The sequence below is a fragment of the Esox lucius genome, chromosome 11 (assembly GCF_011004845.1).
Source record: "Esox lucius isolate fEsoLuc1 chromosome 11, fEsoLuc1.pri, whole genome shotgun sequence".
Classification (NCBI taxonomy): Eukaryota; Metazoa; Chordata; class Actinopteri; order Esociformes; family Esocidae; genus Esox; species Esox lucius.
Genome location: NC_047579.1, coordinates 17916117 through 17932589, shown reverse-complemented (window position 1 = coordinate 17932589; position 16473 = coordinate 17916117). Strand labels below are relative to the sequence as shown.

At 40.4% G+C, this 16473-nt stretch overlaps 1 protein-coding gene across 4 annotated transcripts; it reads left to right on the top strand.

The window, feature by feature from the left end:
* Nucleotides 1–353: 353 nt before the first annotated feature.
* On the top strand, nt 354–15959 carry LOC117595339. 4 transcript variants are annotated; one of them, XM_034295629.1, is made up of 14 exons: nt 354–619; nt 2406–2524; nt 2605–2637; nt 3554–3611; nt 4097–4239; nt 4446–4580; nt 5593–5780; nt 5878–5906; nt 7496–7605; nt 8824–8918; nt 12904–13127; nt 14692–15020; nt 15185–15238; nt 15390–15959. In XM_034295629.1, the coding sequence occupies exons 2-14, from the start codon at nt 2473–2475 to the stop codon at nt 15668–15670; spliced, it is 1731 nt and encodes a 576-aa protein (XP_034151520.1). In that variant the 5' UTR covers nt 354–619; nt 2406–2472; the 3' UTR covers nt 15671–15959. The 4 variants fall into 4 exon arrangements, with proteins under 4 accessions (XP_034151520.1, XP_034151521.1, XP_034151523.1 ...); XM_034295630.1 differs by lacking the exon at nt 2605–2637; XM_034295632.1 differs by lacking the exons at nt 2406–2524; nt 2605–2637 and having other exon boundaries at nt 355–619; nt 3559–3611.
* The last annotated feature ends 514 nt before the right edge of the window (nt 15960–16473 follow it).

Here is a 16473-nt window from a genome sequence, read left to right as displayed (position 1 = left end):
ATATTACTGTTTAAGAAATGTTACTAATGTGAAGCCCAGACATACCGGCAGCAACTCCCCACATGATATATTCCACCCACACGCCCAGCTGAACAGTGAGCCGAGCCCTTACCATGATATGTACATTGTGACCCAGGGGTCACCACAGGAAGACTCCCTAATATAGCATCTTCCTGTACATGTCCTGTACACGGACAGTTGCGAACCTGAAAAATTATGACAATGATGAGTTCATTGGAAGGGCGACCCAAAAGTGAACCATAAGGTTGTCAAGAGTAAGCACATCTTAATTAAGAACATGCAGGAAGAACTAAAGAACAAGGGAGAGAGCCCCTCCTCAGGGGACTCTCCAAAGATGGTCAGATTGCGTTCTGGGTAGAAGTTTTTGTATAAAAGCCACGGTCCTGAGCTCAGTAGTTTGGGTGTGTATCTGCAGAAGGACCTGGCTTTAATGTCTGTCATTCTTGTATGATCTTCATTAAAGTCTATTGGATTCACAAGTTCCTGAGATGAAGTGTTTTTGTTTTAGTCGTTGTGGACTTGAGTTTTCCACGACACAACCAAGGATACCAGGCCACAACCCTACCTTATCTACGGCCCTGTTCCGTTTGGCGGCAAGGTAAAGTTGCCTGTGTCTTCTCTGTATTCTTCCTTTTGTGAAGGACACTGGGGGTAGCTCAGATCAGGAGGTCTGGTAACTATGACCTGGAACTATGGTTGCCATGGCAGTATAGGGTTCTATCTTGTTTTCCTATTAGAATGACTAGAGATAATATTGGGGTGTGCATTAGAGATAATATTTTGGGGGCTGATAAGGAGGAGTATAAAGAGATGAAAGCAATAATATGTAATCAGAACAATTGTTATGACACTACTCTGTTGGTCTCTGTAATTGCAGTCTGTTGTGTGAAAGCGATTGTTCCCGTGGATCCATGTAATTAAACTTAAAATAATCAACTGTTATACCAGACTCTGAGAAGTTTTTACTTGTATAAATCACGCACATTTTCCAAAAATAACTCATTCCAGCCTGGCAGTTCTGAGGGCTCATGTCCTCCCACGTTAGAGAGCACATTTCTTGGATTCACAAGGGTGGCTCACTCTACTCCGCTGGCACAATTATATAGCAGTGTATAACCTTGGGTCTCAGACAGTGGGGTCCAAACACACTGTGGCCCTATCCAAAAGGCAAATGATGACTGTGCCTCCAATAAAAGAGGAAGGGGTTCTGTGATTGCAATTCCATCGATTTGAACTCTTTAGGAAGTAGGTAAAGAGACAAATTATTTTGGCACAATTAGCAGTTTATTTGCATGTAGAGAGATAAACACAGATACAAGGTCAGTGGGATCTCTGAGGTGACGAGAGAATCATCAATAATTTTACAATTAAGGGGTGATGGTAAGAATCTGCATATTCATCTGATAAAGACAACCTTATGTTCCTTATCCCATTTCTGTAACAGCTACCAATCGATTTCCAAGGAATTCCTTGTGCATTATTTCCACTGTTTGGCAATTTACATAGGACAGGTCATCCCACAGAACCAAGGACACAAGCTGAGTGTAAGTGGCTGACAGAAGTCTCCAAAAAAATTCAGGGTAACAGGTAAAAAATTAAATGCATTATGGGAAAATGCATTGGATCCTATGTAAAACTGTAGGCATGAGCAAGAGTGATGTCATAAATGTTTGTGGGATTGTATATGCATGTATCTATTTAGAGTCTAAGGTTTGTCAATGTTTGTTGAAATTTATATTTTGGATGTAAGTGTAATGTTAAGTTGATGTCCTTTGTCTTTACAATCCTAATCAAATAAAGTAAACTGTCATAAATTTGACCTACAAGGGAGTTCAGGATGGAAGATGTCTTTCAAAATTTTTATATAAAGACACTAATGTTGTTTTCCAGACAACACCTGTGTAAAGGCCAGAACTAATACAACTATGAGCTCTGGACAGACAAGTCAGTGGTGGAGTTATTTGGTTGTATTTCCAGACACCATGTTTGTCAATATCCCTAACAACAAACCCCATCCCTTGTTCTAACCAAAACTTTATTCCCATTTTCCACAACTTCTAACCTTAAGTCCAAAAAGCCTAATCCTAGTTCCTCACCTTAACCTCAATTGTAACGTATACCCCCAACATAGATAATGTACTTTTTCTTCATGGGAACCAGTGAAGGTCACATTTTCCATGTTGCATTTTATGGTTGATAGTCAGACAATGTTGCAACCCATTTACATTAGCCGAAGTGAAGATGCCCAAGTTACTTTTTATCACGTTCACCAAACTAAAGCTGGAATGGCATTTCCTGGAAATACAATGCTAATAGAAAAAAATATGGGATTGGTTTTCTACAGGATCTTTTGAGATGGCTAGCCAATTGGAGATTGTTTTCAGGGGTGGAGCTTGTATGTGTGGCTGAAATGTATCGGTACTTATCCGAGTGCATCCCGGTATCTCATCTATGAACGATAATGCTAAAGACTTCACCATGATAACCCCATTATTTATGTTTGGTAAGTGGGCATCACTATCAAACATGTTTCAAAAAAATTTGGGATGTCCTTTTTTTACATTTTTTGTTCTATTTATGCAGTTTGGTTGTCTCGAACCAGTTACATTGAACCTGGTAAGTAGAAAAAGTATTATCACCACTTGTTGGTATGAATGAAAGTATGATGGGGATTCAGGTTATGTTGTAAAGCTGTATATGACTCATTGCCTCTTCGGTTAATTTGGGTGTAAACATGCTAAAGAAGCAGCGTTGTAATGTGGGTTCTTATTATTCCTTTCTTGTGGTTTCGAATTTGCTCTTCATATATATATATATATATATATATCATGTGCCTACTTAAAAAAATTATCCCATAGACTTTCTTGTACATGAATAACTGTTCAGTTGGTGGAATTAGTTGAGCAAACTGCAAAAACTAAAGCCTTTGCAGACATACTATTGGGTATATGATGCAAAGATTCCTACAAATGTATTGCTGGGATGTCATTCAATCTATAGATTGAATTTGGAAGTGTAGAATATGTTGAATGTTTGTCTCACGATAGCAATTTTATTTAGAAGTGATGTTTTTTATGTTAATCAGAGGCTGACAAGATTAGTTTTTGCTAATCAGTTTGGCTTTTGAGTCTCCCATTTTCCAAATCTCATTAATTTACATGTTTTGAGGTTTCACATGTTTTCCTCTGTGATATAATAGGTGCTTGTATCCAAAAAGGCACTGTCAAGTCAATGTTTTATTCCTTTTCATTTCTATTTTCTAACACCGGAATAACGTTGATTTGTTTTTTATTTATAATTAGTTGTTTGACAGTCTCATAATGGATTGCTGTTAAGTTGTCTAGTATTGCACACTATCTGGGATTCAATGCTTTAGTTTTTACAGGCTTTTAACAGTTACAATATTTTGTACACAACATTTTCAAGACAAAATGCCACACTTGCTGAAAAGCAAGACAATCAAAAAATTTCCCAAAACACATAACCAGAATATTTGTCTTGATATGGGTGTCTTCCTGTGATCCTGTTTCAGTGCAGGTTATTCCTCCTGGAATACCAGTCTCTGTCTATGCTAAGATGTTCTATAACATGTGAGTACATCAAGTACCGTAACAGTCTCAACTTTGAGTAGAAGATGCTCCTAGGAACCAATCTTTAAGGCTATTATGTCAAAGTAAAATGTAAATTATTTTACACTTAAAGACAAACCACACAAACTTCATGTGATCATGTTCCAAAATCAAAATCATTTTTGGAAATCATTTTCATGTTTTTCCCTAAGTGTAAAGTGACATCATGACTTATAGATGCACTGCATGTCTAATATGCACTGCACGTCTAATATGCACTGCATGTATAATATGTGCCAATCTATTATAGTGTGTTAAAGAATTCTCCCGGCTGCATATATTTAGAATTACTTTCTGGTCCTGACAAAAAAATAATCACTGTTCAAACAGTTGACTAAACGTCTAAGAATTAAGTTGTAGGGTCACATTCTTGACGTTGTGTCAAAGCCTCTCTTCTGTTTCCGCTGATAACCTACATGACATGAAGACTAGCCTCTGCTTTGCAGCTCACAACCAAGTGACGTCTGTGGCCAACTGGAATATGATGTTCTGCAGTTCACCTGTTGTGATGGAAAACTACACAATGGGCCGAGGCTGTCCTGCTGCGGAAGCAATGCCTTCAGCATCACCCAGGCTTCTTGTTGTCAAGGTGAGATAGAAATTGTCATGTTAGGTTTCTTTCTCTGCAGGACGCATCAGCTGTGTGATACACACTGAAGTTAAGTCAGGCGGGGGAAAGAACAGGACTGCCCTTGGAAATATCTAAGGCAGGAAGCATTATTTACTTAACATCTTTCAACTTTGAATTATCATGCAGTATATGTGTTTTTGTTTGCAATTCTGTCATGGATTTAGGTCAGCTGACTGTTAATGTGAGCCAGCTTGTGTCAGATTGCTGCGGGTACAAAGCCTACGACCCACTCAACTATCTGTGCTGTAACACACGGATACTTAAAAGGAACAAACCCTATTCCAAGTGTTGTGGAAAAGGTACGTGAGTTCAGATCTCTGGACTTCGGTTGACGTCTTTGTCACTTATAATTAATTACGTAGTTGTAGTTTGTTTTAGTCTTTCTAAATGCATAAAAAGAGGTCCACTCATTGTGACCTCACCTGCAGGGACGTCACTAGAAATTATTGGATGGGTGGGCTAAGCCTTCATTTTGGGGGGTCTGGGCATACTCCCAAAAACATATTTTCATCATGTATTTGAGTAACAACTGGTGTAAAATCTATCAACATTGTTATTTTCGGCTTAAAGTATACCTGTCTCAGAGTTTGTGGTAGACACTGATCTAATGGCGTATTCTATCCAAATGAAGAAATTAAAGTCCTCTCTGTCGTTATCCATCCAACACCAACAAATGGCAGAACAACGACTGTACTATGTAGCCAAAATACTTTTGTCAACTATAGTATATAGTAAATGAACATCTACATACAGTGCATTTCTAAATGAGATTTCCCCGAATCATTTCAAAACAGATTTAGTCATTAGCACATTCATCTCAGAATGAAGTCATTCAAAAATGTATCATAATTTAAAAAAGAAACATTTAATTAACGAATCTCCCTTCCTCTAAACACAAGACGTTACAATATTTTAATTTAACAAACATGAATCTGTGAAACACGTACAGTTTTGCAATAATGTTCCTTTGAAATCGAAGAATTCAACAACTAACAAATTATCTGGATTATAGGAATATCTAGCTGCAATTTAGAAACATTTTCGCGTACCTAGTAATAATTTAATCAAGTCATCAATGTTTATGATGATTATTAGTGACATACACATGTTATCTACCATGTCATTAATGGGAAATGGCTAAAGCACCCCTAAAATAGGCCTAGAAACGTCCCTGCTCACCTGCACCTCACAGCTTTTCTGCTCACTCACTGCACTTCAAAGATGATAAAACATACACCACGCCACTTGAGCGTTTGCATGCTTTTACTGTACACAGCCAATTTCATCAGTTGTTTTTATTCCCCCATGCAGAGGTTTTTGACAGTCACCAGCTTTGCTGTGGAGTGGAAAAGATAGTCCTGACCAAAATCTCCAGTAACCACAAGTGTTGTGGAAACCAACAGTATGACAACAAAAGACAATGCTGCAATTATACTGTAGTAACCACAAGGAATCTGGATGGACAATGCCATGTATCAAATGACACAATGATAACAAAAGTTTGTGTTATTGACTCATTTCAAAATAGATTTGTATTATTGTAATGAAACTTCACATTATGACTGAGTAACCTATGTTTATTTTTCTTTATTTCAGCCGGCCCTGACAAATAGACCTAACAACTGGTAATGTTGTGTTTAGCCATATTGAACTGCACCATTTCATTATATGTGTATATGTATATATGTATGTTTATATCCATTGGCTCAAGCTTAAGAAAAGTTACTATTGATGACCCTCTCAAATAATGTAGGGAACACTTAAATCACACATCGGGTCAAAATATATTCAAGATCAAAGTCTTTACTGTACATTGAGTAATACGGTGAGAACAAAATGACATAACAACGGTCAATAGAAAGCAAAATCACCAACCGATTGAGGGCTGGATTAAAAAAAATAATAATCAAAGTAATTCATTGAAATCACAGACTGTTCCAACTTTCATCACTGCAACACACAATGTGTTTCAGTAGTGTGTATGGCCCCCACGTGCCTTTATGCACTCCTGATAACGTCTGGGCATGCTCCTGATGAGATGGCAGGTGGTGTCCTGGGGGATCTCCTCCCAGACCTGGATCAGGGCATCAGTGACCTCCTGGACAGTCTGTGGTGCTACTTGGCGTCATTGGATGCACTGATACAAAACGTCCCAGTGGTTCTCAGTTGGATTCAGTTCTGGGGAATGTGAGGGCCAGTCAATGGAATCAATGCCTTCGTCATCCAGGAACTGCCTACACATTCTAGGCCACATTCTTGCACAAAGGAGCAGATACCGGTCCTGCTGCTGGGTTGATGCCCTTCTATGGCCCTGTCCAGCACTCCTCGTGTAAAGGCCTGTCTCCTCGTACCCACTCCATACTCTTGAGACTGTACTAGGAGACACAGCAAACCTTCTTGCAACAGCATGTATGGAGCTGGATGACCTGTACAACCTGAATGGGCAGCAGGTACCGCCTCATGCTACCAATAGTTACAGGGATCAGTCAGGAAGGATAAGGAGAGCAATTGTCTGTGGCCTCCACCTGCAAAACCATTTCCTTTTTGGGGGTTGTCTTGCTGTTACCTCACCAGTGCACCTGTTGTCACTTTCATTTGCACTAAAACAGGTGACATTGTTTCATAATCACTTATGCTTCCTAACTGGACAGACAGATAACCCTGATGTTTAATTGACTTGGTGTTACACTGTGATGATTACGTGTTCCCTTAATATTTTGAGCAGCGTATATAATAGTACATTTTTATTGGAACTGAAGTGACAATCAGTTTGTGAAGTGTAATTTTGTGAAATTGAAAGCCTTTACTTGTGGCTCTTGGCTACGTTGGTATATTTAGGACTACATTTGCTGAATTTACCTCTGGTTGTTGTATATCTGTTGAATTGTTAGTGTGTTCTTCATCAATGTTTAATATGGTTGTGAGTAGCCAGTTTTTTTGAGCTGTGTATTTGGGTTCAGCTTAAATAGTCTGTCAAATAATAAGATAATTTTTACTGTAATTTCTGGAATGCTTGTTTTATTTTTTTCTCTGATGCAGACTAAACGTTTCATGCTGGCCGACTTTGGGAATTCTCCGCCCTCATTCATTCAGTCAGCCACAGGACCAACCCTTGGGAAAATGTTGCCTATGAGTTTGTTGTTTGGTTAGGTATGTCTCTATGTGGACATTTTGCTCATACATCTTATTCTTTGTGTTCTTCACATACTTCCAGTCCCCCTGGGGAGAAGGGCTGTGGTGGAGCCTGTTATTACCCGACAACAGAGCAGTGCTGTAATACCTCTTTCCAGGGGCCATATCCCTCTGGCCAGAAATGCTATCAAGGTAGACCCAGACACACCATATTACCACTGTTGTGAACTGTGGAAAATATATTTACTCACTTTTTCAGACTTGGTGTGTTTTTGTGTGTTTGGGTGATTATGAACATTTTAAGTTCCACAATTGTTTTTTATTTTTAAGCGAGACTACTCATTGGGCCACTGAATTCCATAAAATGTTATGGAAACAAATGAAGCAAGGATTTGCATGTTTGTCGCTTGTTTGATTTGTCTTCTAACAGATCATTTAGCGAGGCATAAATCACAACAATTGTCTCAGGAATCCCAACATAAGAAATTCCCTCTAACTGTGTAGCCAGCTCTACAACCCTACTGTTAACAGATATGGTTTATAAGGCCTCAGATCCAAAATGCCTTCTGTTTTGCAACACAGACATGGAAAATATAATCTGTTTCATCTAGTTGTGTTTTTGCCCTCTGTTTGTTTTATTCTGATGCACGACTGTTCAAAAATAGTAGAAATGTTTCCTCTAGGCTGTTCTGTTTATTGTACTGTATGTTTTGAATCTTGGCCAGGTCTCCCTTGCAATAGAGATTATGTATCTCATTAGAACTTTTCTGTCTTTTAAAGATTTAAAGATTTAGAATATTTAAAAAAGCATGGTAACATGTTACAAAGGGATGCATTCCTTCATTGTATAGTTACTTAAAATACTATGAAAGAAAAGGTAAGAGCTTTCTGAAAATGTAATAATTGCCAGTAACCACTACTGCACAGTTAATAATTTAAATAGCATTATAGCTGTTACATTACACCTGTTTCATATCAAGGCAGGTGTGTAGTCAAAAAATACAGAATCACTGTCTGCTTTGGTGTCTTCAAAAACAATATCAGTCCCAAAAGAATAGTCAGCACAACTTAGTCTGCTCTTTTTGCCTCATGTCTGTCTTCGAACCCTAGATTGTATCGGTAGTACAGGTCCTCCTTTAATCCTTCCTGGACTATAGTCCATTGTTTCGTTACTTTCCGACAGATAACATTTTTGGACCGCAGAAAGGATCTACCCATCCAGAGAAGGGTGATTTATCAAGCTGTGTTGACTAAATAGTTGTGACAAGAAGCGTGTCTTGAACATTAATTTAATTCATTAAAAATATGAATGTGCTTATTCAAATGAACAGTAAAGGCTTCCATGTTAGACAAATAATGTTCCAGTCTTGTTTCTTGAGTTATTCACCAGTACCACATCTCACTGTCCAGGTCAGGCTGCTTACTGTGGATCCTCATATTACAATCCAGAAAAAGAAACATGTTGTGCTGGGAGTGTGAAAAACAGGGTGCATGGAAACAATCTGGTAAGTCTTTTAACAAACGGGGCTAAGGCATGCAGCTAAAGCACAGATCTCTGTACCGCCTTCGATCCATTTAGATGAATGCTCATAACAGTCATAGTCATTTGAAACAGCTACATTATCCATCTGCCTGATTAGTAGTAGACTCATACACACAGTTCTGTGCACTATAGTACAGGCATGCATCTGTGTATTTTAACATGTTTTATTTAGTCACAATAACCTAAAGCACTGAAAGAAAAAACTGAACAATGAGACAATGGGAAGGGAGGTCTCTGGGCCAATTTTCTTGTTCTGCAATGTTTCATTTCAAAGTGTTTCAGGGTGAACATGTCTCCCGAAGTTTTCTGGTAAAGCACACTTCTGTACTGTAAGCTGGGCTAGGTCAGTTTCCGTTCCACAGTTGATTCTATAAGCCACACCCTGCAACATATTCTTAGTAGAGGCTCTCCTCTTCTTGCTTCTCTTCTCTATTGTTTGGCACTGTTTCTAGATGCTGTGTGCTCTGGTGCCCCAGTAAGAAAGTCAGACTTTTCTCAAAGATGTGGACTTATTTGTGACTGTTGAATTTGGCCTATATGCTTTCTACAGTGGTTGGGTGCATAGAACTGTTTATATGTATAACTGTTTGTGAATATATTTATATAGTGTGTGGATTTTATTTGTGCTTTTTGTAAGTCTATTCTTCATTGCATGCTGAATAAATGTAAATTCTGACTTGTAAATAGATAATTGTTAAGTAATTCCCATTGGGAATCCAGCCGAGTTAGAGTAAACAACAATTGAAACGTTAGGTATCATAGGTTATTAAAAACACTTTTGAGAATTGGGTTGCAAGAGGAACTGGAAAAACATTGCACTTGGTACATAGAGAAGTTACCGGAAAATGGGGTTAAACAAAGTCGATTAATTAGTTTTTTCTTGATTTAAATGTGTCTCTAATTGTTTAAAGGTTTAGGTTATGCTATTATTAACACATTTTTGACTGCTAAAACTCTCAAGAACAAGGTTTTCCTCAGTACAAGGCAGTAAATAAGACTGAGGGAAAATACAGATTATCATGTTATTTTCAACACAGAAGACAGTCTTCCCATTGAGCCAGGTAATCTTTCCAATGTTGTATACTCAGTGGTAAGATACAGTATCTAACAAAGTTGAGTACACCCCTCACATTTTTGTAAATATTTGTGTATATGTTTTCATGTGACAACACTGAAGAAATGTGATAACACTTATACTTCTCCAGGACGACATCACAGAGCTGGTGGATGTTAGAGACCTTGCGCTCCTCCACCTTCCGTTTGAGGATGCCCCACAGATGCTCAATAGGGTTTAGGTCTGGAGACATGCTTGGCCAGTCCATCACCTTTACCCTCAGCTTCTTTAGCAAGGCAGTGCTCGTCTTGGAGGTGTGTTTGGGTTCATTATCATGTTGGAATACTGCCCTGCGGCCCATACTCTGAAGTGAGGGGTCATGCTCTGCTTCAGTATGACACAGTACATGTTGGCATTCACTGTTCCATCAATTAAATGTAACTCCCCAATACCGGCAGCACTCATGCAGCCCCAGACCATGACACTCCCGCCACCATGTTTGAGTGTAGGCAAGACACACTTGTCTTTGTACTCCTCACCTGGTTGCCGCCAAACACGCTTGACACCATCTGAACCAAATACGTTTATCTTGGCCTCATCAGACCACAGGACATGGTTCCAGTAATCCATGTCCTTAGTCTGCTAGTCTTCAGCAAACTGTTTGCTGGCTTTCTTGTGCATTATCTTTTGAAGAGTCTTCCTTCTGGGGCGACAGCCATGCAGACCAATTTGATGCAGTGTGCGGCATATGGCCTTAGCACTAACAGGCTGACCCCCCACCCCTTCAACCTCTGCAGCAATGCTGGCAGCACTCATACGTCTATTTCCCAAAGACAACCTCTGGATATGACCCTGAGCACGTGCACTCAACTTCTTTGGTCGACCATGGTGAGGCCTGTTCTGTGTGGAACCTGTCCTGTTAAACAATTGTATGGTCTTGGCCACCATGCTGCAGCTCAGCTGCAGGGTCTTAGCAATCTTCTTTTAGCCTAGGCCATCTTTATGTGGAGCAACAATTCTTTTTTTCAGATCCTCAGAGAGTTCTTTGCCATGATGTGCAATGTTGAACTTCCAATGACCAGTATGAGGGAATGTGAGAGCAATGACACCAAATTTAACACACCTGCTCCCCATTCACACCTGAGACCTTGTAACACTAACGAGTCACATGACACCGGGGGGGAAATGTCTAATTGGGCCCAATTTGGACATTTTCACTTAGGGGTGTATTAACTTTTGCTGCCAGCGGTTTAGACATTAATGGCTGTGTGTTGAATTATTTTGAGGGGACAGCAAATTTACACTGTTATACAAGCTGTACACTCACTACTTTACATTGTAGCAAAGTTTCCTTTCTTCAGTGTTGTCACATGAAAACATACTCAAATATTTACAAAAATGTGAGGGGTGTACTAACTTTGTGAGATACAGTATATGCAATTAAGTAAACAGTGTTCAAAGAATACATCACTTTACTTACATGAGGGGGTTGCAATTATATTAAAATAATTATATCAAAATGTTTGGGAACACCATACCTGAAACACAGAAAATGGAACTGTCACCTCAAAACTAATCTCTAAATGTTTAAACATATATACACTTTACTACAAAAATATGTATAATTTGTTAGGGTATTAAAGCACTCTGGATTTTAGATTATATAATTACTATGGGGATAAAGTGCAGACTGCCAGCTATAATTGGAAGGTATCATCATGCGTAACTGATATCCCATTTGAAAACTACAACACACTTTGTTAATAATCCTCCCATTTCAGGTTGACAGACAGAGTTTGAAGAGATTAACATAATGTTCCATTGATTGGTCATCAGTCCTAATGCAAGTTAATCATTTTAAAAGGCTAATTGTTGTAAAACAAACATGCCAAAATACTCTATAGGTGTTAAAACAAATAATACATAACAATGTGAAACATAAAATGGATAGGAATTGTTTAGAGTAATATTATTTAACAAGTAAAATTCTGTTCAAATTCAGATAGCATAGTGTGTTGATTTCATTAATAATTTTAAAGCAACCAGCTCCAATAGGATCTGGAACCGGAAAGGGCCTTCCGCAAACTGTTGCCACAAAGTGGAAGCAACTAATTGCCTAAAAAGTCATTGTTTCCTGTAGCGTTAAGATGATCCTTCACTGGAAGTAAGGAGCCTAGCTCAAACCCTGGAACATAGCACAAGACCATTTTCCCTCCTCCACCAATCTTTACAGTAGGCACAATGCATTCTAGAAGGTAATGTTCTCCTGGCAGCCGCCACATCTAGATTTGTCCATCAGACTGCCAGAGAGTGAAGCGTGATTCATCTGTCCAGAGAACATATGTCTTTGTTTAGAGTCCAGTTGAGGCGTGCTTTATTGCTCATGTTGATTTGAGGTTTGCTTACAGCTGCTAGGCCACGACAGACAGCTCTTGTGATTATGTTGCTTCTAGAGGCAGTTTGGAACTCTGTGGTGAGTGATGCAACAGATAATAGGCAATTTTTAAGCGCATACACGCTTCAGCACTTAGCGGCCCTGCTCTGTCAGTTTGCGTGGTCTACCACTTTATTACTCCTAGACGCTTCCACTTCACAACTACAGCACTTACAGCTGACCAGGTCTGATCAATTCGGGCAGAAACACTTGTGGAAAAGGTGGCATCTTATGACAGTGCCATGCTTAAATTCATTGAGCTCTTGAGTATGAATAATCGTACCGCCAATGTTTGTATATGGAGATTTCATGGCTTTGTGCTGGATTTTATGCACCTGTGAGCAATGGTTGCGGCTGAAACACCTGAACTGTCCTCATACTATTTGTCATGTAGTGTATGTATGTGTGTGTCTGTCTGTGTTGATGCCCTGGTTACTGGTGTGTGTATCTCTGTCCTAGTGTTGTGGTACATATCCCTATAGTGTAGTGGATGAAGACCGTTTCTGCTGCAACCAGAGCTTGTCCTACGAGCGGAAGGAGGGAAAGCGCTGCTCCCGGAGTGGCCACTTGTATCAGCCAGACAGCCAGTTGGTGTGTGAGTCATATGTCAACAGACCTGGGAACCACTGCTGTGGAAAGACCACCTACGACCCCCAGACTGAGATCTGCTGCAACGGGCACAGGTGAGTTTCTGTGTATGTTCTAAAACTCTAGGACTGGTTTTCTAGACACAGAGAGAGTGCAAAATGGTGCATATTTTGCAGCTGACGCGATCCGGAAGACAGACAAAAAATGATTTATTGGGGGGTGGGGGGGGGGTGGGGGGGGGGTGTTGTCTGCCTGTTTTGGATATCTGTCTGTTTGTGTTGGAGGAAACTGGTGGAATTTTGTTAATGTTTACAATATGAGATCATGCAGACACCCCTAAAATGTTTAGCACCCTCGATAAAATTAAGCAAAAATGACTTCAAAATAACCAAAAATGGTAATGGACTTTGTTTTGCAAAGATTATGGTAAACTGGATTTGTTCATGCTAATAAAATTGCTAAAAGAATCTTTTGTACCGGTACGGTTAGGATCAGCGCCACTGCCAGGCACTCCCTGGTCCCATCACTCCACGAACACATCCCAGACTTGTTTTGTGTCACGTCTTGAATCACTCACACCAGGTCCCATTCGTTCCATCAGTATGTGTTTAAATGTTTCTCCTCTGCTCCCTTCACTTGTTGATCATTGTTGTAGTTGCTGTATGTTACACGTAACAGGTGAGTGCTTTTGTTTTGCTGTTTCAATTCAGCCCTATTAAGTTTATTCTGTGTTTGGTGTTTGTTGCATTAAAGTCAACATTTGAATGCGATCTGCCGGCGCCTGGTTCCTCTCCATTACCACCACCGTTACAGAATGATGAACCTGTAAGGAACCAGCAGGAAAAGGAAAAAGGAATAACAGAAGAAAAAAATAAACGCTGTGGCCACATGGACACACACCTGTGGCCGTGGGAAAAGCCGGAGTCGCCGGAGGAGGAATATCAGCGTCTCCGAGCTTATTTTGCCTACTCCCCTCCGATGTTGCAGGCGAGAGGGGAGGACACCTGGAGGGGAGAGAGGGGATCGGACTCCCTCTCATCGTACGACTCGGAGGAGGAATACAACAAGGTGGACGATGACGAAACTGAAAGGGGTGCTCATGTGGGACCCTGTTCTATGCCAGCTGGTCCCTGCCTTCCCCAAGGTCGAAGGGGGTACCAAAGCACTGGTGGGATCCCCAAAGAGTGAGAAGAGCAGTGGGTTCAAATCCATGCTGCAGCAGGACATCTGCACAAGAGGCAGAAGCATAGACCTTCATTGCTTCCTTTTTCACTATGTTATATAATGTTCAAGAGACTTGGAAAATCTATTAGGCATCTGTAAACAAATCAGACTAGGAAAAATGAGACAAATCTGACTAAACTATTTTACAGCTACATAATCATTGCAGTGCAGATTGTAACACATTGCTTCAACAAGTTTCATGTTTCTTAGTAATTAGTTACAACCCTGGTATTGCTGTCCAATGTTTGTACAATTAACAATGTACATAGTAGCAATGTGTGGTTGTGCTTGTCTTATCAGTTTTCTTCCTTCAGCCTCGTTTGAAAAGTTAAACAATTTGTTTATAGATTCCCTTTTTAGATTATGTCAAAGAGTCAGATGCGTGCGGTGATGTAAGATCTGATAAAAGGGGGTCATTTATTTTTCTCTGCCCAGACACGGCAGTTTTGTGAATGTGTCCTGCTGTGGGAAGGAGGCCTACAACCGGAGCAGTGGAGAGAAGAAGTGCTGTGCAGGTACCCTGTATGATCTGCCCCTTCAGGGCCAGCACACAAATGAGTCCCAGTGTTGTGGAAGTGTCCTGATGGAGGCTGGCTCCACACAAACCTGTTGCTTCGCGCCGGGACTTGCCCTGGTCTACACAACCCAACCGGGCTTCAGCTGCTGTGGGCACCTCTACCCTAACACCTCCCTCTGGTCCTGCTGCGCTGGGGTCCTGCAACCATGGACAGAGCGGCAAACCAGGAACCACAATGAGAGTCCAGGTCAGTGGGTCCAGTCCGAAAGGGTTTACCACACATCCTGTCAGCTTGAAATGGCAACCAAGCGGTAACGTGTACTAAGGAGAGGGGGTGTCGTTTTACGGGCACCCCCTGTTTTTTTTGTCCCAGTCTCATTCATTTGAACTACCTTTGACCGTTGTCCTCAGGTCCCAGGCTTCTTCAGCTGGAGGATCTGTATGAAGATGTGTGTCATAACAATGGTGAGTCTTATGCGGTCGCAAACACTCTGTGAAAAGAAGCATGACTCAACTCTCTGGCGGTTGAAAACAAAAGTGGGAAGCTTTTCTGTGGGGGGGGGGGGCAGTAGCCTCTGTACAGAGCACACATAAAGTGTATGTAATGTGTGTCCAGTTTACATAGGGACAGTGGAGACTGTGTCTGTGAGGAAAAACCAGATGTCTGTTGTGATGAAGAACGCCGTGTTCTTGATGCTCTCAAAGAACCAGGTCCGGGCCCTGTCTAACCCTGAATATCTGAGGTTGTCTGACCACTGCAGCTCCCCCGAGCTGGTGCCAGGAAACACTTACATCTGGATGAAAGCAAATCGTACCCTGGAGGACATACGCTTCATCTCTGACATCAGTGATCACCCATCCCCTATTTACTCTATTCTTTCCATGTGCAGCTTCTGAATATAACCAAAAGGTCAGAACAATGGTTACACACTTTAAAACACAATGTGAATTCTGGGTATTTTTTTCATATGCTATTTTAGAGAAACTTGGTTTTAGTTAACCATTATTTGAACAGGTGACGAGCTGATTCTCATTTATAATGACAACCAGGCCACTTCTCATATTCAGTGCCGGGCCTGGGCACAGGCATCACATTGCAAGTATGTTAACTACGTTTAAAACCAGCATGCTTATTTTATCTCAGGAGTCAAATCCCAGGAAAGGTTTGGTGATAAACTGTCACATTACTAAGATTACATGTATTTTTTATTTAATTAAATTCATTGATTACATTTTGTTGTGTGTCATACTTGAGCTATTTCTTTAAATAAGTGATAGTAAATACTGTCGGCATAAACCTGGTTACAAATCACACATACATAATTCATTGTTTGGTCTCGAACATTTGGAGCAGAAAGTGTTTAGTGTTTCAGAACATTGTGGAAAGTTCTTAAGTCAAGTTCACTCAAGCTAGTAGCCTAGCCTGTTCAAAATGTCAGAAAGTACAAGAGAACATTATGCTAAAATAGAAATTGCTAAACCAAGGCCATGTGTCTGTAAGGCAGTCTGCTGATGAGCTAGCAACAACAACTGAACTGTTAGGGTTAGCTTTCAAGGTTAGCCTGCCAGCAGCTGCTCTTACAGCAGAGGAACAAAAGGAGTCAACCTTTTCAGGATTTATACAAACAATGACGATAGGACCAGATATGGCCCATCATTAAATGGGCGGAAATGGCTGTTAACTTTGTTATGTCTGACGC